General features: G+C 38.6%; 1 protein-coding gene across 1 annotated transcript; it reads right to left on the bottom strand.

Moving 5' to 3' along the window:
• Positions 1-7,517: 7,517 nt before the first annotated feature.
• Positions 7,518-13,802, bottom strand: LOC308610042 (E3 ubiquitin-protein ligase RLIM-like; the record flags this gene model as incomplete). Its single annotated transcript, XM_081259325.1, has 4 exons — positions 7,518-7,755; positions 10,662-10,857; positions 11,464-12,225; positions 13,559-13,802. The coding sequence occupies 4 exons, from the start codon at positions 13,800-13,802 to the stop codon at positions 7,518-7,520; spliced, it is 1,440 nt and encodes a 479-aa protein (XP_081115451.1).
• Positions 13,803-21,650: the final 7,848 nt, after the last annotated feature.

Below are 21,650 nucleotides of genomic sequence, written 5' to 3'. Positions count from 1 at the left end.
TATCATCTCCATGTAATTATCATCTCTATTTTAATTGTACATATTTATTATTATTATTATTTTAGTTTCTAATTTCTTTTTTTTAATATCTATATTGGAGTATAATTGCTTTACAATGGTGTGTTAATTTCTGCTTTATAACAGAGTGAATCAGTTATACATATACATATGTTCTCATATCTCTTCCCTCTTGCATCTCCCTCCCTCCCACCCTCCCTATCCCACCCCTCTAGGTGGTCACAAACCACCTAGCTGATCTCCCTGTGCTATGCGGCTACTTCCCACTAGCTATCTATGTTTACGTTTGGTAGTGTATATATGTCCATGCCACTCTCTCACTTTGTCACAGCTTACCCTTCCCCCTCCCCATATCCTCAAGTCCATGCTCTAGTAGGTCTGTGTCTTTATTCCCGTCTTACCACTAGGTTCTTCATGACCTTTTTTTTTTTCTTAGATTCCATATACATGTGTTAGCATACGGTATTTGTTTTTCTCTTTCTGACTTACTTCACTCTGTATGACAGACTCTAGGTCCAACCACCTCACTACAAATAACTCAATTTCGTTTCTTTTTATGGCTGAGTAATATTCCATTGAATTGCACTTTATTTTATTTATTTTATTTTTTTTTAGTGTTTATTTTTACTTGTTGACAGTTTTGCTTTATTTATTTATTTATTTTTGGCTGTGTTGGGTCTTCGTTTCTGTGCGAGGGCTTTCTCCAGTTGTGGAGAGCAGGGGCCACTCTTCATCGCGGTGCACGGGCCTCTCACTATCGCGGCCTCTCTTGTTGCGGAGCACAGGCTCCAGACGCGCAGGCTCAGTAATTTTGGCTCACGGGCCCAGCTGCTCCGCGGCATGTGGGATCTTCCCAGGCCGGGGCACGAACCCGTGTCCCCTGCATCGGCAGGCAGACTCTCAACCACTGCGCCACCAGGGAAGCCCCTGCACTTTATTTTTGACTTGGCCCCCAAATTAGTCACACAGTTACGCAGTGTTTAACAGTTAAACTTCTTGGATTTATCTACCTGTATATCACTTTCTTTGCTCAGTTTGTTCCTTAATCCCACTTCTTCACAGTGAGTTTAATTCCCTTCAGTAAGAAACCTATTCCTTGGAAGTTTTAGTATTGAAGATCTATAGGTAGAAATTTCTGTCTTTGTCCGAAAATGTCATCTCTTTCATTGTTTAATATGGTTAGTTAAATGTTCTATTCTAGGTTAAGAGTGATTTTTCCATTAGTACTTTAAGGATAGTGCTTTCAGTTATCTTCTGGCATCTATTGTTACTGATGAGAAGATTGCTACTAGTCTCATTGCTCTTTTTATTTGATATTCTTTCTTTCTTCCAAGTTGCTTTGTAGACTTTCCTCTTTGCCCTTATGTGATGTGGTTTACCAGCTGTTTTTTAGCCTTGGTTCCCCAGAAAGCAGAGCCTCAGGCCAAGAGTTTATGTGCTATTATTTAATTAGAGAGTACAATGCAAGTGAACCGGATTGTAGGGCAAAAGCAGTGAAGCAGGGAAGGCTGGCGATTCAATATGAGGATGCATGATCAAGCTGGGATTTGACCTCTGGAAGTTCTGTAAACTGGATCTCAAAATTATGGGGAGGGAATGTGAAGAAAAGGAGAAAGAATTCATCCATGGGTTTAGCCTGTGGGAGAACTGAAAGGGTTGCTTTAGGAATATTCTCACCTGCTGGAGTAAGGAGAGAGGTGGAGGATAGATTTGTTGGAATCATGAACACAGTGAGACACTGTCAGATTGTATATGTAAGTAGTCTGCCAGTGTTGCACATTCTTTTAATGTGGAACAAAGGAAGGATCAGGCTGAGGTGAGGTATACGATACAGGATATAATCATATATTTGTTTTCATTTGTTTTACTGGTGACTCCATGCACTTCTTTTATCGGAGGATTTATTTCTAACTTAATCTCTGAGAAGTACTATTTCTTCAAATACTTGTTAAATTCACTCTAATCTCACCTTCTAAAAATATTATTAGATGAATGGGGGTCTCCCGTTTTATCCTTTATTCCTTTATCATTCACATTTTCATTTAACCTCATCATTTTTTCGGGCTTATTTTCAACTTTTAAAATTCAAATTCAGTTTTATCAAATATGTTATTTAAACTTTCTGTGGAGCTTTGAACTCCAATGAACATACTTTTTCTGCCTTTTTCTGCATCAGTTGAGATGATCATGTGGTTTTTCTGTCCTTCATTCTGTTAATGTGGTGTATCACATTGATTGATTTTTGTCTGTTGAACCATTTTACACATAAATCCCACTTGGCCATGATGTATAATCCTTTTAATATGGTGTTCAGTTCATTTTTCTAGCTGGATTATAGCTTATCTTTGAAGGTTCCAGCTTATCCTTGATCTCCTAACTTCAGATCATCTCTCATCCCTGACTGCCAGCCCTACTGACTTCAGGACTGGCACCAAGAGGCAGGGGCAGTGGATTTACATAGACTGCTTAACAAAGCCCCACTATCATGTAAGGTTTAATCTCTATAATAAAGTCCTTCTAGTGGTTCTACTTGTCCGACCAAACCTTAATATAGAGTTTATCGAATGTCATTTGATATTCTGATCAAGGAAAAAGGGAGAAAGCCAAGGTATAAAGTATAGGAACAGAAAGAAAAATAACACAAAGGGAAATATATTAAATTTAGGATGATGCACGGAACATAAATATGCTGTAAAAATCTAAAAACTGGATGAAATTGATTATTTCCTAGTAAAATATATACCACCAGAATTGATTCCAGAAGAGTGTGAAAAACAAAAGAGAACCCTTAGAAGACCTTCATTGCTACTTTTGGTGAATTTGTCCACATTTCCATCTGGTTCGGCTTGGAGATCCCACCTCCATATTCTCGTGCTGGGCATGTGACCAAGACCTGACCAGTTAGAATTCCCTGAACTTGAGGTTTTAACAGAAATCCCAAGCTGAGTCAGTCTTTTGTATAAAGGCTTTCTCTTTGCCTGGGTTCAGTAAATTGGTAATATACAAAAATAGAGTTGCGTTTGGTCATTTTTCTTGCCACCCCTTGGAGAAAGGTTTCCCCAAAATAATACAAAACAAAACAAACAAAACAAACTGCAGAGGGAAGAATATCTAAGTCAGAGAAACATTTTCTATTTATATCCTTTGGGCCCCCACACTTACCTGTGTCTGAAAGTATCGGCACTTTCAAACTTTGGTGTATTGTGAGTCAATAAATTCCTTCCTAGCCTTTAAACTAATTTGTAAGTGTTCTCTAAAATTACAACTTAAAATTAATACAATGACCATGGCAGCAATTGCATAAGATTTCAAGAAGCTAATTTTCTTGCAAAAATGAAGTTATGGGTATATACTCTTTCAAGTCCAAATACTCTGAAACCCTTTCCCTCTTGCTGAATTTTTAAATTCCTTTATATTGGATTTCAAAATACAAAAGAAAATGGGCTCTGCTTCAAGATGTTTGTGACTGCAAGCATACGTAGCCATTACCTTTGCCTCTCAAGAACCTATCATAATAATGGTGAAATCTGAAAGAAAGGGAAGCCCACTACTATAATATGCAAGGAGGGGGCTTCAGCTTCTGAGATATATATGTGCTCAGCAGAACTCCTGAGTAACTCAGGATGGCAAGAGGGAGACGTAGACTGAAAGTCTATGTGGGGCAGAGTTACTTCACCTACACCTTTTTCTCCAAACAAAAAGCCTGACAGAAAGGCATTTAACCACCCTCTTACCAATTCTTTCTTTTAAAAAGGAGCCTTTTAAAAAAGATAGGTAAAGACTGTTTCCAGGTGATCTATAATGGCCAGTGTGTTTGTTACAGTTCCTGCCAAAGACTTATTCTTTCAACATTTGTATGTGTTTAGAATAGTGGCAGGTCTCCATCTGCTCATGGTAAAACTAAGCCTTTCAGGTTCTTTCCTAGTCCATGAATTATTCCTATTTCTCCCAGGACTTATTTTGCTATTTTTAATATTTATCTTATTCTCTCTTATGTCATGCCTATCTCAAATATCTCAACAAATATTTATGGAACATCGACTTTGGGCAAGGCAGTATTTTTTGGGTGCTATGACTATTGTAGTGAAAATTACAAAACCCTTGCTTTCCTAGGAGTTTACCTTCTTCTTAACACTTAGAGATATTTTGTTTTCTCTTCATATTTACGAATGAAGACCATGAGCTCTGTGTTTATGATTATCTTTACACCTCTCATTTTTCTGTCTTGATTATCTTTGCTAGCTTCTTTATGTCTGTCTACTTTATAATTGCTCCTGTTCCAAAGGATTCCATCCATCTCCCTCCACTACTACCATGGAACATACTTTCACAGGCAATACCTCATACTTCTTTGACCTCAGTCTGGCATCTTTATCCTGATTTTAGAAGCATACTTGATATTCCGTGATAGCTAGATGAACATTGCCACTAAAATATCACTCTGACATCTCAAATCTCAGAGATTCCAGCTGAATTGTCATCTATTCCTCTACTATGACAAACAAGTTATATTGCATTTCTTATATCAGTGGAACTTCTCACCATCTACTCAGTCACCTAAACCAGAAACTTAAGGTCATCTTTAAATTATCCAAGCAGCCACCAAATTTGATTGTGCTTCTTTAATACTACTTGAATCTATATGCATCCATATCTCAACTGTCTCACCATTATATCAGGACTTTATACTTTTTTCTTGCAGTTAATGCCATAACTCCGTAAGTGGGACAATCTAAATTTTGACAATCTGTTCATATCCCTGCTGGTATGACCATTCTAAAAATTGAAAAATTTTATTCCTATTAGAAAAATCGTCTTGACTGTGCATTGCTTAGAAGATCTAGTTCAACTCTTCAGCCTGAATCACAATACCACTTGTTACCTCTTTGGCCTCATCTCTTCATTTCTTGCTAATATACTTACATCTCTTCCTCTTCTACCCCAGAGCATGATGATTCATACTTACTGTTTACTGAGCCCTAAATTTTCAATGCATCTTTACTGTTGCATGCAGTGTTTATTTTGCTTAGAATAAAATTAATGACTTCATTTCATTGGCTAATTGCTACTAGTCCTGTAAGATACAACTCAGATATAACCTAACTTTAAGGAGGTTTGAATTGTTAGTGTAGATTTCTCCTCCTAGATCATTCCATTTTATCCTGTATCTGAATCTGTGTCAGGGCATCCCTGACATAGAGTGTTACTGTATGTTTATTCAGCTACCTTCTTTAAAATGTAATACATTTCTTCATGATAAGTGCTGTACTTCGTAACTATAACCCTAGCACCCAGCATTGGGCATGGCACATTCTTGGTCAGTGTTGAACGCCTGAAATAGTGATTTAGAAAAGGGTTGGCAGATATTATAACTTAATAGGCAAGAAACCCTATACAAATATGTTAAGTAAGTGAGAGAGATCTGGGTTGAAATACATCAAATCCAGGATGGTAGGTAACAGTATTAAAATAGGTTTTCTTTGGAGAATAAAGGGTGAAAAATAAGTCTGGGATGCTCACAGTGGCCAAATATTCTGAAGCAGTGTGTGTGTGTGTATGCCAGTAACTGTTCTAGTTTTTAGAAATGTAGTAGTAATTTAAAAAAAAAGAAAGATCTTTTGGAGCTTCTATTTTGGGATAGGAATGGGGAAGAAAACAAGCACAAGATAAATAAAAAATGTTTTAGATAGTCACAAGTGCTACTAAGGAAAAAAAAATACACTTCCAGAATACAAGATGACAAGGCCAGGGGTGGTAGATAACTGTGTTGTGACTAGTGATGTGAGAATGGAGAACCCAGAGCCCAGAGTTGGCTTATAATTAGTGTCTGTCCTCTACGAATGGTGGATGAGAGAAAAAGGATTTTCCCCAACATGCTTTTCCAAATCTCCACATTTTTGCAGTGATGTTAAAGATGCTGGCTTGATGCTTAAAAATGGAGAGTTTTGAATATCACACAAAGGAGAGCCTCTTATTTCATAGTGAAAAAGCCTGAGTTAGGAAGGTAAAGAATTTTCAAATCCTAAATGAAGTCACAGAAAAGAAATGCAGTTCAGATTTCCATTCGAAATTCTCATACCAGGAACTTCTCATTGAAGGGAGTATACATTCACCTCTCAAATAATGAAAAGACATGAAATGTTTGGTTAATTGTAGTAAAGAAGATACTGAAGATCTCAAAGTATTGCATATGGATAACAAGTAATATTACTTAACAGAAACGTCACATTTCTTTGTGAACTTTCCAGTACATGCAGTGTTTTGATGTTCATGTTGTTCGATGCTCAGGCTTGTTTGCATTTACAAAAGAATCTTTATACTTAATTCTTCATGGAATATTGAGAGCACAACTTATTTTCAGGGTTAGCCAAGAAAGATAGACTTTATATTGCTATCAAAAACTTATCCACAGGCTATAACTACTTTCAAAAAGAATTTGTTATTCAGATAAGGGTTTTTTTTTTGGAATTAGGCCAAAATAAACAAATGTTTTAAAAATTACCAAGGCAATACAGAGAAAATTCTTAAGATGGAAATATTTATGCTCACAACCACAGTGATGCTGTGTATTTAAACTGATATAGTGTAATGTAAAAAACGTATCACGTTGAGCTCAGAAGATTCAGGTACAAATCTTCTCCATTTCTGATTTGTCAGGGCAGACAGAGAGGAATATGATTTGGAAGAGCAATATAATACTCAGCAATCTCTTTGAGAGAAAAATAAGTGGCTCTATAGTTTCAAAGTCAGAGTGTTAAATTGGGTTTATGATATAAGCAGCATACACTGGTAGAATGAGATAGGGTGATGTGAAGTAAAGTTAGAGCGATACGATATTGGTGGTTGTTCAAACAGGAAGGATACTGTCTTCTAGCAGCTTCAGTAGCAGGAATTAGGGATTCCATTTTTGGGGAAAATGGTAGAATATAATGTTATAGTGGGCCTAGAACCAAGACATTAAGCCATTTACTTGTCTAGGACTCATTCTAATCATTTTCTAGGTACAGGATGGATCCTAGATGAGAAGTTGTATTTGTTGTCTGTTGCTGCATAAGAAATTAGTACAAATGTAATGGCTTAAAACAGCATCCCTTTATTAGCTCACAGTTCTATAGGTGGCGATACTGGCATGGAGTGACTAGGTTCTGTGTTCGAGGTCTTAAAGGTCTGAAATCAGCATTTTTAAACCCTTGTCAGATAATTCTAACATCTAATTCATCTCTGTTGGCATCATCTGTCCCATCTTATTCAAGCGGTCATGTATCTGGTTCTTGGTATAAGTAGTGATATTTTATTGTCTTTTGGACATTTTGGCTATTATGTTAGGATACTTTGGTCCCTATTTAAAGTGTTTTGTTTTTTTTAATTTTTAGCAGGCATTCACTCTTTATAGGTTTGGCACACATTTCCTGTACTTTTATGGACGGTGGTTCCATGAAAACCTAATTTTCTGACCCTTTGTGGTACTCTTTTGGTCTGTTTCTCTTGTGCAGGTGGGGTTACCTCTGGTCCCTTCTCATGCTGCTTATGGGGTCTGAAGTAGCTTCCCCAGGATACGGCACTTGGTGCTTCTGGTGAGGGAAGGGCATCTCTGGAACACGTGATGAAGAGTCCTTCCTGGGCCAGGCACTTGTGACAGGGTCTCCCTGGACTGTAAGGAGTGGAGGGTGCTTACCAGGTTGAGAGCTTTCTGTGGAGGGATCTCCGTTGCCGGTACCAGCAAGTTGCCTGATGTTTCTGGGGAGGGGAGAGGAGTCTCAGGCCCATCTGAGGAGAGCATTGTCCAGGCGGGAGCTTTTTGTGGTAGGAGCACTTTTGCTGGGACCCTTAGCCACTGACGTGTCTGGGTGGTGAAGGGGGATCTCAGGCCCAGTGGGGAAGGAAAGCACTTTCCCTGGTCACTTAGTGTCATCAGGGCTTCCAATTGTTCGTCGTTGCAGGTTCTGCAAGGCTCGCCTGGTGTTTGGGGGATTCCCATTTGATGTGATGGAGGAAGAGCTTCTTTGAGCCACTTCCTGTTACTAAGTTGGGAGTTAGGAAATGCTGGGCCTGGATCACATTTTTTTGTTGGTAGAGGGTCCTAAGGTGCCCTGCCATGAGGCTGTTCATCCATTCTGAGGGTCCCTATGCAATTCACCTTCTCTAGACCTTTCAGAGATCTCCTTTGGTTGTCTCATATTATTTCCAGGATATATAGTTGTGCGTATAAAGGGGGAGCAGGAAGAGGGGAGTATAAACCATCTTATCTGGATTAGAAGTCCTCTCTGTGCCTTTTAAGTGCTCCCCTGATTAGGTCAGGCTCACTCTGGATAATCTCCCAATCAACTGTGCTATATATCATAATCTAATAATGGGAATGATATTCCATCACATTCACAGGTCTCATACTCAAGGGGAGGGGCTCCTACAAAGATGATTGGGCATCATCTTAGAATTCTGTCGACCACAGAAGGTGCATGTGAATGTACTGAAGCATTAATTAAGCAATTATCATCCTTTGGAAGGTTTTAATCTGTTAGGATAGTATGAAAGCCAAGTACTGTTATAATTATTCTACTCACTTTAAGTGAAGTATATCTGATATCAAAAATACTTCCTAAAAATCAGACTATTCAAACAACTTTCAGAAGTTAATGTAAATTTCAGAGGTTTGAGCCAAGCCTTCATTCCTGGCCATGCAGATATCTTCTGTGTGAAAAATATGCTACCTCAAAGATGTTTTCAAAAACTTCACCACCACTCCCCATTTATACGTTGTAGTTATGTGCAAATACTGTGGCTGCCAGCAATTCACAGAGAAAAGAAAGGTCAGTGATGTTGCTGACTTTAACTTTTTAGAGAAGGTGTATACTTAACACTGCCTACATTTGTATAGGTTGCACATTGCACAAAATTTCTGATTATTGCTTTAGGTTATAATACAATGTACTCTCACCTATACCAGGATTGAAAAATTTAAGCAAAATTTTCTGGACTGGCCAATACAACCCCCCAAAAACAGCCTTCAGGCTGAATTAGGAGAAAAATCCTTCACTATGTTTAGGTTGGAAGGAAGCATGACCTAAATTTTGATTTCAAATACTCGGGGTTTTGGGTGATGGTTTTACTGGGGACAATTAGAATTGAACTATGTAGACATGTTTCTTGAAGCCAAGTTTTACCTTTAAGGCTTTCATATTGCAGCTTGTGAGGCTCCAAGCAGCAATTGGCTACTTTGGGTCATTCACACAAGGATTCAGAGTCATATATAAACCATAAAACCCTTTATAAGAAATCAGAATCTGTTTTAAAAATTAATCATATGAACTAAACATATATAGAAAGAAATTGAAGCTTGAATATATTGAAGCAGCAAAAATTAAAGACATACCTATAACTGCCCTTTATCCTTAGTTGTTTACAATCACAGCAAATCAAAGTGTGACATGTTTAAGAGAAAGGTAATTAAGTTCTAAGGCTTTGTCATCTTATCACTTTTAAAAATACAAGATCTGAGTAAATGAAAGGAAAATAGAGAGGGTTGTTAAAGAGCTGAGTCATAGAGTGGAATAGAGAACAAGCGGAAGCGGAAGAGGCAAGAAAGCGTACACAGGCTGGGTTTGAAGAGAGTTGGGAATGCTGGTTGTGGTAGATGGTCTCTGATTTGCTTACCGGATCTACTCGCCATCCTTCTTAACCCTGCTTCGTGATTCCAGGAGGCTGATCTTTATCAGCTTCATGGACCAGTCTCTCTGTGTCTTCAGGTTGGGTTGGGTTAATATGACCTACTGATAAGTGATTAGAAGTCAGGAGGAAAGAAGGCAAGGGTATTTATTTCCATGATCTGCCCCCTTCCAAACTTTAGGTTGGCAGTGGATGCCATTTTCTAAGGTTACATCTCTTGTTGGGTGGGCTTCTCCTATAACTCGAAGACATTCTGGGTTGCAGGAACTGCTATCTCTCTATGCCCCTTCAAACCTCGTGGTTATAATACTGGTTTCTCACAGCTGCTAGCCTCAGGGCACTTCATCATCTCTTGGTTTCCCTTCATTCCTTACACACTTTAGTCTCTTCATTAAATGCTATTCCATCACTCTTTTAAAGTGTGCCATCAGTTTTTAGCTAGAACTGACTGATACATTGGTAGTGGGGAATAGGCGAAACGTTAAGGTAGTGTTAGGGAGGTGGGATAAACTGCTGTGGAGAGAGATAGGAAGAGAAGGGTTTCAAAGCTTTTTATGGCATTCTAGGAATGTAACATGACTTCTTTATGTGAATGACTCTAATGTAGTCTTAAATGGCTTCTTAATTATTGATCTTTGGTTGGGTTTCTGTTTCTCTGCATGCACAACCAGGATTGAACAGGGCTAAGAGATGTCTGGGATTTACATGACGAGATAATACTACTAGGATCTATCTAGATTCATTATATCATATTAAGACATTTCTCCCATGGAATCAGGAACATCCCAACCCAGTGCACATGCTAAGTTTTTATTGAAATTCAGTGAACTGCTATGGTGTGAAATTAATTTTTATTGTCAGTCCCCTGCGTCGGCAGGCCGACTCTCAAGCCCTGCGCCACCAGGGAAGCCCTATAACACTTTATATAGCTGAGAATTCATCGATCAGGATTTTCACTCTCATTGGAATCCACTACTTGCCTACGACAAATCGGACACGTAGAGTTCTCAGACAGCCAGCGATCAATGCAGTGAATGTGATATTCATGGGAGCAAGGTAGTATGCGAAGCTTGCTGTTTTCTGTGTACTCTGTAAGGCAAATGCTGCAGGCTTTTAGGGCATCATTTTCACCAAAAGATCTTACAGCCAAGCTGTCAATCTGTGCTTTGGTGAGTCCTGTAGTTTGCAGATCATGGGAGGACCCAGAGTCACTTTCATCATATATTATTAGGCTAATTTGTCTACCCACTTGCCTGGTCTCTGATGATAAGTCTGCTGCTAAGTTTGTTTCTTCACTGCCTTCAAACATCAGTGATCTAATTCCTGAATTTTCATCACTTGAGCTGGAACCAGAAATAGGACTAGAACTGGAACTAGACGTACAATTGGGGCTTGAATGACAACTCAGTGTGGAACTTGAATGGGTATCATAGCTAGCATTTGAATCAGAACCAAATGTACCACTACTACTACCATTAGGTGACTCTAGCCATTCCATGTTTGGACTTGGAGGTGAGACACTATGCTCTAAATTACTGTCACTGTCCATAAGGTTATTTGAGTTACTAAATTCTGTCATTGTCTGCCTTAACGTGCTCTGAATTGGAACAGATGTTGTATCATTTAAGCTAGTATTGAACATTCTGCAAACGGGATTTCTAATGGTATTGACATAAGCTCTCACACCTGCCCGCTCAGAATGTGAATACATATGCCTGAGTCCTCGTTCACTTTCAGAAGTGACAGTGTTGTTTGGTGTCTCAGATGTTAACTGAGTTCTACTAGCTCTGCTGTCTCTCTGAGAATATGCTCCAGAATGAACTTGTCCTACTTCAAGATTGAAGGGTATGGTTGGATATATTTCCCTCATTCCCCAAGATTCACCACTGCTGGTTGTATCTGGAGAATTTTCTCCATGAACGGCATTCCTTGTTCTAGAAGTTTCAATAAGACCGCTCTTTTGCAACTCAAATCCAGTCATTTGCTGTGTCAATATTTCTCGGTGCTCAGTTCTAGAAAATCTCGCATTCTCACTTAGCAGAGGCTGCTCAAAATTCTGAGAGGGTATACTATGACTCAGTCTTTGTACAATTTCCCTAAGTGAACGTGGAGGCGACCAACTTTCAATTCTTGCTCTGGTTCTCCGATACTCTGGGCTCCTACTTCTTGCTCTTCTCTGACTTGTGGTAGGTGGGAATTCCATTAATGTTTCAGTTGTATCTTGTTCAGACATAGATGGTCTTGTAAATATTGATTCAGATTGTGGACTTTCCACTTGCCTTTGGCTGTCTTCCATATTTTCTCTTCTGGGAAGTCTTGCAGACGCTACATATTCATTCTCTGGATTTGGACTCCCATGATCAAGGTTAGCATTTATTTCTAAACTGAATATGAACTGATCACTTTTAGGATTAATTTGGCTCTCTTCTCTCCAAGATTGGTTTTCTCTTTGTCCACTTGTCATATTTTCAGTTTGTCCAGAACAGTTAAGCCAGTCTATTAGAGAGTCACCACTAGACACGTCATCTGAAGAGTCTCCTCTGTCTGTTAACAAAAAAAAATGGGGAGGGTGCATAAAAGAACTACCAAAATTAGAACCATCATAAAATAGCACTCTGAAACTTTGTTTCAAAAACAAACAAAAAATGAGAACTTAAATACTCAGGTGTTTTCAACTGATTTCACATTTATAGAGTTAATATTTTATAAACTGCACTGTGTAGATTTATAAGTAAAGGTAGAAAAGTTTTGATTCCATCCAAAAAGAGTGAGCTAATCCTAGATAAACTTAGAGAATTTTTTAAAAAGGGAATCCAGAGGAAGTCTATGTTTCAGTATTTCATCATATTACACAGCCCTGTGTACCACTGTCAGAGGAATGTCAAGAGACTTTTTTTTCAGTCCACTGTCAAAACACTAATGCAATTAAACAAGGTAAACACCAGTTAAGGTACAATGCTAGTATTTTAGTTCAATTTACATTATTGTCTAATTTTCATTAGTCTCCAACATGACTACTTCTAGGCTCTTCACTTATGTGCTTTTGATAATAGATAAGCTGTTTTAAAATATAAGGTTATTGCCCAAACATAAACAAGTTGTATAGGTTTAAAAGTGTTTGCATTTTGAATACTTCTTAATGTTACCAAGATTTTTAATTGACATTAAATTGAAGGTCAGATCAAATGAATAGACTGAACCTAGCATGGTACCTATAAGACCATGTTCAAGAGCCAAAGTATTATAGTATCCTCTTCATTAGACAGCAAAATCCTCTGCTTCACACTGGAAGGGAAGGCACCAGACCTGAGGTCCGAGCAGGGTTTCTCAGCCTTAGCACTACTGACATTTTGGTGCTGGACAATTCTTTGTTTTGGGGAGCTATCCTGTGCATTGTGGGATCTTTGGCAGCATCCCTGGCCTCTGCCCACTAGATGCTAGTAACACCCATGCCTCCCCTGTGACAACCAAAAATATCTCTAGCCATTGTCAAATGTCCCCAGGTGTTGAAGAGAGCACAATTGTCCCCAGTGGAGACTATTTCTGTTTGCTTTTTTTACATGTCTATGTAGAAAAAATAATTCAGGAAGTAGGAGGGACTTTCAGTTGAGGTAGAAAACCAAGAAAAATACAAATAGGCTACTTTGCACTGTTCCCCAATTAAAACAACCCAAATGTGAATCAGGAAAACAAACAAACAGACCTTGACATGCTCACCCAAAATCAAGTAAATGCCAGTTCTTTTTATGAGAAGTTACTTACCAAATGAATGTAAGTCACTTCTGTATAATTTACTATTTCCTATTATGAAGTTACTATTTCCTATTATGAAGTTCCTTATTCATCCCATCCTATTCCCTCCAAAAGCAGAATATACCTGTATTTTCATCTGAGTCTTGTGGTGCGTTTTCTTTCATTAGCTGAAGTCTTCTCAGCAACTCTTCTTCCGTACTTTCACCTGGAATGCCTAGAAGATTGTTGTCTCTCATAAGTTCGTAATCTTCTTCACTCAGATTATTTACGAACCTGGAGAAATCTTCTTCCCGAACCAATCGGTCCGTTTGACTTATGTGTTGGGCCGAAACTCCATCTCCTTCATCGTTGGAATCCGAGTTTTCCATCTTAATAAACAAGTGGAAAATTATCTGAAATTCACGACGTGCTGTTGAAATTCACCAATGGTCGTTTCGTTTTCTTCGCTTTCTACTTCCTGCCAGAGTGTCCGGTTCCGACTCAGTCGGATGACCCTCCGCACAGATTCCTCCCTTCTCCCTTCCCGACTCAGTTCTGTGGCCCCTGGTGACGCAACAGTTGGGAGCCGCCTCGAGCCCAGAACTTGCTAGACGTTGCCTAGGCACCCATTATCTTCCCCGCTGTTACCGAGTAGGGACTGGATTCAGGTTAGGTTTCATTTCATTCAAAACCAGCCAATGTTACTGAGGGTTTATAGTGTACCAAGCACCGTGCTTCACCTCGTTTCACCCACATGAGCCTATTCTCAGGTTTTCAGGCTCTGATATGCTCTATTTATTCGTTACATTCCATAGGACTGCCTTCTTCAAAATGCCATGCCAAAGTCAGCCTAGTTCAATGCAGCAATTCTCATTTTCAGGTGCCCAGGGACCTCCGCCTTTTCTCCTCATGAATTTCTCAAATCCTAGACTCTCACTAAGAAAGCCCACAATTTTGGATAATTTACCAGGGCCCTGGCTGAGTCTCTTTAGTGTGTCCTCTCCCTTTTAACTGTTAATGGCTTCATCTTGCATTATATGGTCCTTCAGTCTTGTTTCAAACAAACAAGAAACACCACAACTTTGGCAGGCTTTTCTGCTCAGCCAGGGAATTCCTTCTCCACAAAAGCATCACGTTCATTTTTGTCCTCCTTTCTCATAAATATTATAAATAGTCCTTAAGCAAAACTAGCCAGAACATCACAGGAACTTTTAGGACAGATACATAATAGTTACTTTGTCTGCCACAGTGAGTACTGACCCTGCTGATTTTGTCGCATGTATCACCTGAAAGGCTTGGTGAAAATAAAATAACGCTCATTTGCAATGCTATCTGGAGGAGACCTCTAATTCACTCTCAGTACACAGCTTAGAAGTTTAAGGGGCTGTGTAAATTCACGGTTGTTGTTTTGTTCACGGTCCACAGCAGGCTTTCTTGTTTGTTCTCAAGGAGATGGAAGGATGGTAACTTTACTGGTGTGACAGTGAAGAATCTAAGTCTATGTCCTGCTTTTGACATTTGTTCCATGCCTCGTTTAACTTAAGCTAGAAAAATCAATCTTTCCCCTCTGAATCAAATCTCAGCAAGTCTTTGGATGAGAACAGAATCCCCTAGACCACCCTGCCTCCTTTATGGACTTCTGAGTGTATTTGTTATCTTTTACTGAAGTTATTCTTTTCACAGGGGAAATCCGTTGTAAACTTGTTTGCTGTGCCTCAATCAAAACTAGCAGTATTATGAAAATTCAGCGTGATTTGTACTCTTGATGCAGGAAACCCTAACAATCGTTAGTGTTCTTGAGAGTGATTGATTCAGTTTAATTCAATTCAATCAATTCAAGTGTCAAGTATGTTCAGCGTTTGTTAAATGTCAGTCATATTATCGGATATTAAGATACAAAGAAGAGTATATTTAAGAATCTGTTGTCATTAGAGTATAACAAACAATTGAGCTACACAGAGGTAAAATTACAGTTTTGAGGAGAAAGTGGTTTGAGTGAGAGAGAAAATCGGTTTCACTGCATTTGGGTTTGAAAGGATGAATAGGAGTTTTCTAAGTGAATGAAAGCGGGAAATATTTTCAAAAGTGAGAACAGCCACTGCTGACACTCGTAAAACAACAAGGATAGTAGATTTTAATTACTAAAAAAAGACATTAGTTAAATTGGCAGAGCAAGGCCAAAAAATGGAGACCTTTATGACATGTTTAGAAGTTGGACTTTATCATTAGTGCAATGGAAAGATGTTGAAGTCTTTAGACAGTTGATGGTCAAATTTGCAATTTAGAAATAATATTGATAGTAGTGTTGAGGATGAATATGAAGGGCAACAGTTCAGGTGGGAGGGTCAGAAATAGATAGAGGGCAGCCTAGGCTAGTGATGACAAGGATCTGAATCAGGGCAAAGGAATATGATTAAAATGAAGGACTTTAACAGATCTCTAGGCAGCAGAACTGATTAAACCTAGTAATATATGGGAAAGAGGGAAAAGTGGGGAGGGGGAATATGAGGGAAAGGCAGGGGTCAGGATTACTTCTGTATTTCTGTCTTTGCTTAGTGGACAGTGGTACCAATAAGAAGTAACACCTGATTCTGAAGTTGTATGGTTTAGCTTAAGAGGGAGCATGACTGCTTTTGATTAGAATAGTATGCAAGTTACCTGAAGATTCAGAAAGTCTTACAGTCTTTCCAAATTTAGGTACAGAAGCACATGAACTAATAGCCCCGGATGTTTGGTGTTCCCTGTAGTTGGCTCTCAGTGTCAATGACTCTAGCTTCCTGAACTATTTGTTCCTGGTTATGTCCCAATTCTGGTGCAAGTAACAGGGTATAGGGATCATCATCCCAGAGACCTACTTATTGACCTTGATTATTTAAATAGAAGCCACCAATACAGCTGTGCTTTACACTTAGTTCTCTCATGTCTTGACTTTCCTTCTGAATATTGCAGTGTAGGTTCAGTAGTTTTTCTTCTGGATGGCAATATTGCTGCTTTGGCCTTTGTTCTATCCCTTGTCTTGATATCAGAAGTCTTCTGAAGATGTTTTTTCTTCACTTCTCATTTCAGAGATGGGAGGTGCATCAGGAAGTCCGGAGGTTGACTAGAGCATCACTCTAGGTTGAGTTGGAGGGGAAGAGGTTGAAGATGGAAAGCTGCTTACTTTCAATCAGAGTCAAGCACTTAAAAATTTGGCCAATCCATTGTTTATGATGTGGTGAAAAAACGGGGTGTGTGTGAGCAGATTTGGCTGTTCTTTTATCCTGGTTGTAATGATGGAGTTTTGTAATCAAGAGTTTTCTTTTACTGACTCTGTCCAAGGAAGCTTCTGAACAGATTCTATGACTCAAAGGGAGACTGAAAATAAGCAAGAGATAGCATTCTCCCTGAATATGGGTAAAAGGAGTTCTGTGGCTTTAGAACTGTAAGAAATGATCAAGACATATATTCCACATAACTATTGCAGTATAACAAACCAGTCCAAAACGCAGTGGTAGATACAATAGAAACCATGTTGTTATAGTCAGGACTTTGTGAGCTAAGAATAAAGATAAAGAATACTGGGGATGGCTCATCTCTGCTCCATCATGACTGGGCCTCAGCTGTGGTGGCTTGAATGATTGGAGATAGATTAGACAACTTGACTGGTGTCATATGTCTGGGGCCTTGGTTCTGGCTAAGTTTTCTTTGAGTCACATCTTTTGGTGCTGAAATGTCCAACCAAGATGGCATCTTCATTCACAAATCTGGGACTTGAGTTGGGCTGCACAGGCTGAAAAATCTGGGGCTGGTTTTCTCTCTGTCTCTGTCTTTCTCCATGAAATTTCTCGGTGTAGTTTTGGAGTCTTAGCAACCTGGATATCTCAAAATAGTTGAATTCTTACATAGTGAGTGGCTTTACCCAAAGTAAACATTTCAAGAGACTTGGCTGGAATCTGTAAGGCTTCCTATGACTTAACCTCACAAGTGCAAGCACACCTTTTCTCTTGCATTCTGTTGATTGAATAAGCCACTGGATCAGCCCATATTCAAGAAGACGGACACCACATTCTACCTTTCAATACAGAGATAACAAAGATTTTATGGTTATATTTAATGTACTATAGCACATGATGAAAAAAATCTTATAATGATGACTTTTCAGTTGAAGTGGAAATTAATCTCTCCCTCTGTTTTCTGAATTGCATTATTCTCTGGGTAAAAATAAAAAAAGGGAGGACATAAAATCTGAAGTTCTTTGCATTCAACCTGATTTTAAAGATACCCGATTAAGGATCTTTTTATTATGTAATAGTTTTCCCACATCAGAGACCATTGGTAATATTAAGAGCTATTTACTGAGCAACTGTAATTGCTAGACACTCTGCTTGTGTTTTAACTTATTTGATCTCAAGCCCCATGCAAGATAGGTATTACTATTCTCAGAGATAAAGGCATGGAGGCTGATGCAAATTAAGTGATTTTCTCAAAGTTGCAGTAATAGATAATATGTTCAGATTCATACAAGGTCTATAGGATGACTCTCCCTGTTTCGCTCTAGTCTGCTATGTTTAATGAAAACACAATATCAGACATCATTACACAAATGTAGTAAAATCTCAGTTAAATGAGATGCTTGAATCATGTTTGATCATTTTCGTGTGCCATTTCAATTCTGCTTTGGAGTTAGTCTAGAATATCTTCGTTTTAACTTAATAAAGAGTAATTTTAAATCAAGCAGTAAACATAATTAAAGCTTGATAAGATATTTCATATATTTATGTCTTTTTCTTTCCCACCAGAAGGATGGGTTAAAAGCTTGAAAGCATTGATGCAGAAAAATGAATCTAAATATGCATGTCTCATGGAATCTACTGGAATTGGTTCTTTGACACAAATACTTGTTTTGAATCTAAACATGAAATTCTTGTTAATTGAAATCACACCCTTTCCACTTACATAGGCTTGACACTAGGAATTAGTTTCATCTCTTCCTTATGCTTACCTCTATTTATGGAAATAAAAATGTATTTATTTAGCAAGGTCTCATCCCTCTTATGATTTCCTTTCTTCCCAGTTCTGCTCGGATTTAGACTTTTGATAGCTTTTCTATTAGTGCCGTTTCAGTGGATAGTTTGCTTCTATGCTTTCTCTAGTTTTGAGCCATTTTACACACTTTCTCTGAGGCATGCTCCAGGTCTGTTATTCACAAGCAAGTTAGTTCATATTTCCGCACATTTGTTTATCTGTAAAGTCTTACGTCCTAGATTATTGTAATAAATAAATAAACTTACATATACATAAATAATATTCTGTTTGTTACCTATATAGATATATTTAAAGATGAATTTTACGGTTCCAAGGATGAAACGGATATCAGGTTTGTTTCTCAAAACAAATGAACACAGAGAACACAAAATGAATAAGCAACACAAAAGCTCACAATATATGAGTAAAACCAAATTAAGCAGGCCTGCCGTATACACATTCACAGGTTGTGCACTCTAAAATTCCCAGGGGGCACCATTCATGTAAAGAAGAAAGTGAACGACACTCCTATAAATATGCAGTGCACCACCTGTACAACTGAACATGCAGACCCTGAAAATGAGCTTTAATGTTATCTTCTGCCTTCCTTCGACCCAGTAGGGAGAAGAGAAGAGGATAATGAACTCAGGGGAGAGTACATAGTTACTCTATTACTTGTTCTTCTCCAGGCCTAGAATTTTATATGCTCCTATTGAAGGGAGGTTGGTGATTTTGTTCAGTAGCCTGCAGTCACAGGGAGGTGCACTGCCTCTTTCACCAAGTATTTACACCAGTAGGTGTAACCACAATGGCAGCGTGTGGTGTGGGTAAAAATGGTCACCTCACATCTCTGTCATGTCGACTCTCCCTTTTATGGTGCTAATTGGGTGTTGTAGTCGCTCTTATGGAGAGTCACTGAATGGTCAGTCTGGGTTGCCTATTCAAAGAAACTCACCACATTTTCAAATTACATTACAAAAAGGCCCCTACATTTCAGGCATACCATTTTGCTTAAATTCAAACTACTGTACTATAATCAAGTTGCCTCTCTTGCTTAAGTCTTAATATCCACAAACCTCAACAAATTCAATGGACAGTACGTTGACCAAAGGGTGAAAGTTTTTTAAAAAGTAGCATTTGTATTGGGAGCAGAGTTTGGGTTTCCTTATGGTCAGGTTTCCTGGGGCCTTTTTAATATTCAGGCTAAATGCAAGCTGTTATCCACACTATTAGAATGCATCCTCTATCTTCAAACACATTTGACAACTTATTGCATATAGAATAAAGTAAAATGTGTAGTAAGTCCTTACAAAAATCACTCTAGATTTGCCAACATTACTACATTTTCATCTTTCAAACTTCAGTTTAAATGTCACTTCCATGGAAAGGTCTTCCTGACCAGTTTATCTAAAATAAAATTGTGCATGTCATGCTCTGTCACAGACGCTTATCTCTTCCTCCAATAAACTGTATACTATAAGAATAGTGATCTTTATAGCTCAACCTGTGTTTTCCATCTATTCAGTTCCTTAAAGTAGATACTAAATGAATATGCATTGGAGAGTGAAATAAGTAAAGTAAGGAAGAAAGGCCAGAGGGAGGAAGAGAGGAAGGAAGGACAAAGATTCTCTCTCCATCTTTTTTCATTCTGGCTGCTGTAACAAAATGCCACAGACTGGGTAGCTTATAAAAAACAGAACTTTATTTTGTAATGTTATGGAGGCCTGAAGTCCAAGATCAAGATAGCAGCATGGTCTCATTCTGATGAAAGCCCTCTTCCTGATTCATAGCCAGAACCTTCTTGCTGTGTCCTCACATGGTGGAAGGGGGCTAGTGAGCTCTCTGGAGCCTCTTTTAAGAGACATTGATCCCATTCATGAAGGAGTTTGTGGAATCTAAAAAATACAACCAACAAGTGAATATAACGAGACAGAAACAGACTTATAGATGTGGTGAACAAACTGGTGGTTACCTGTGGGGAGAGGGAAGGGGAGAGGGTAGGGGATTAAGAGGTACAAACTATTATGTATAAAATAAGCTACAAGGATATACTGTACAGCACAGGGACTATAGCTAATATTTTATGATAACTATAAATGGAGTATAACCTTTAAAAATTGCAAATGACTATATTGTACAGCTGTAGCTTATATTGTATACCAACTATATTTCAATGAAAATAATAATAATAGTCACAAGAAATCTGAAATAAAAGGCATTAATCCCATTCATGAGGGTGGCACCCTCATGACCTAATCACCTTCCAAGGGCTCCACCTCCTAATACCACCAGTTTGGGGGGTTAGGATTTCAACATATACATTTTGAGGGAACATAAATATTCAGACCATAGCACTCTTCTTTGACCAAACTTGAGTCAGGCTTCTCTGAGTCCTCTTTCTAACTAGTCCCTGACCTTAGGCTCTGTCCTTGGCCCATTTAGACTAGTATTAACATGAATTCTGGTGGGTCAGTTTAGCAAAAATCCTCTACCCTTGATATATGATCAAACTCTTTATCCCTCACCCTTCATGTCTTATCACCCTAGCCTGACTACAGAAAAAAGTTCTGTCAAATTGGTTTAGCCAGAATTCTCCTTACCCCTGATGTTTCCTCTTAGTAATTTTCTATCCACTGACCCCCACCCTGCTCCTTGTCTTTATATCTCTACTTGTTCTTATTATATTAGGAGTTGAGCCCCGTCTCCCTCTCCTACTACACAGCCCCTCTGTAGTAGTCTCCCTGACTTATCCTTGCTACCTTTAACAAGTATCATGTATACTTGTTTTCTTCAATACCTTCCAGGCTTTCCTTACCTACATCTCTCTGCATGTGCTGTCACTTGTTCCATGCCTTTGTTCACATTGTAATCTGTGCCTGCGATGCCCTACCCTTTATGCCCTAGTTCATGTCAAACCTCTCTGTAATATCTGTACCCTTCTAGTCCTGTATTAAATACACTGCCCTTCAAGATGGCCTGTAAAACTCCTGTTTGCATAAATATTTGCCATTTTTCACCTTCCTGTTTCCTCTTAGACTCTTAAATAGAACAATGTGTGCACTTGCCTTCTACTAGATTGTAAACTGTAGTGATGCAAGAAGTAGGCATCATTATGTGCCCCTCTAATGCCTAACACCAAATGTTATGCACAGTTAGAAACTCAATAAATACCTGATTAGTTGAACTATGGTCCTACTATATAGTGAAAAATTCAAAGGCTATTGAATTGGATT

The sequence above is a fragment of the Mesoplodon bidens genome (genome assembly GCF_964165515.1).
Source record: "Mesoplodon bidens genome assembly, contig: HAP1_SCAFFOLD_81, whole genome shotgun sequence".
Lineage (NCBI taxonomy): Eukaryota > Metazoa > Chordata > Mammalia > Artiodactyla > Ziphiidae > Mesoplodon > Mesoplodon bidens.
Note: the sequence above shows the minus strand (reverse complement) of the source record. Positions and strands in the feature narration are given on the sequence as shown.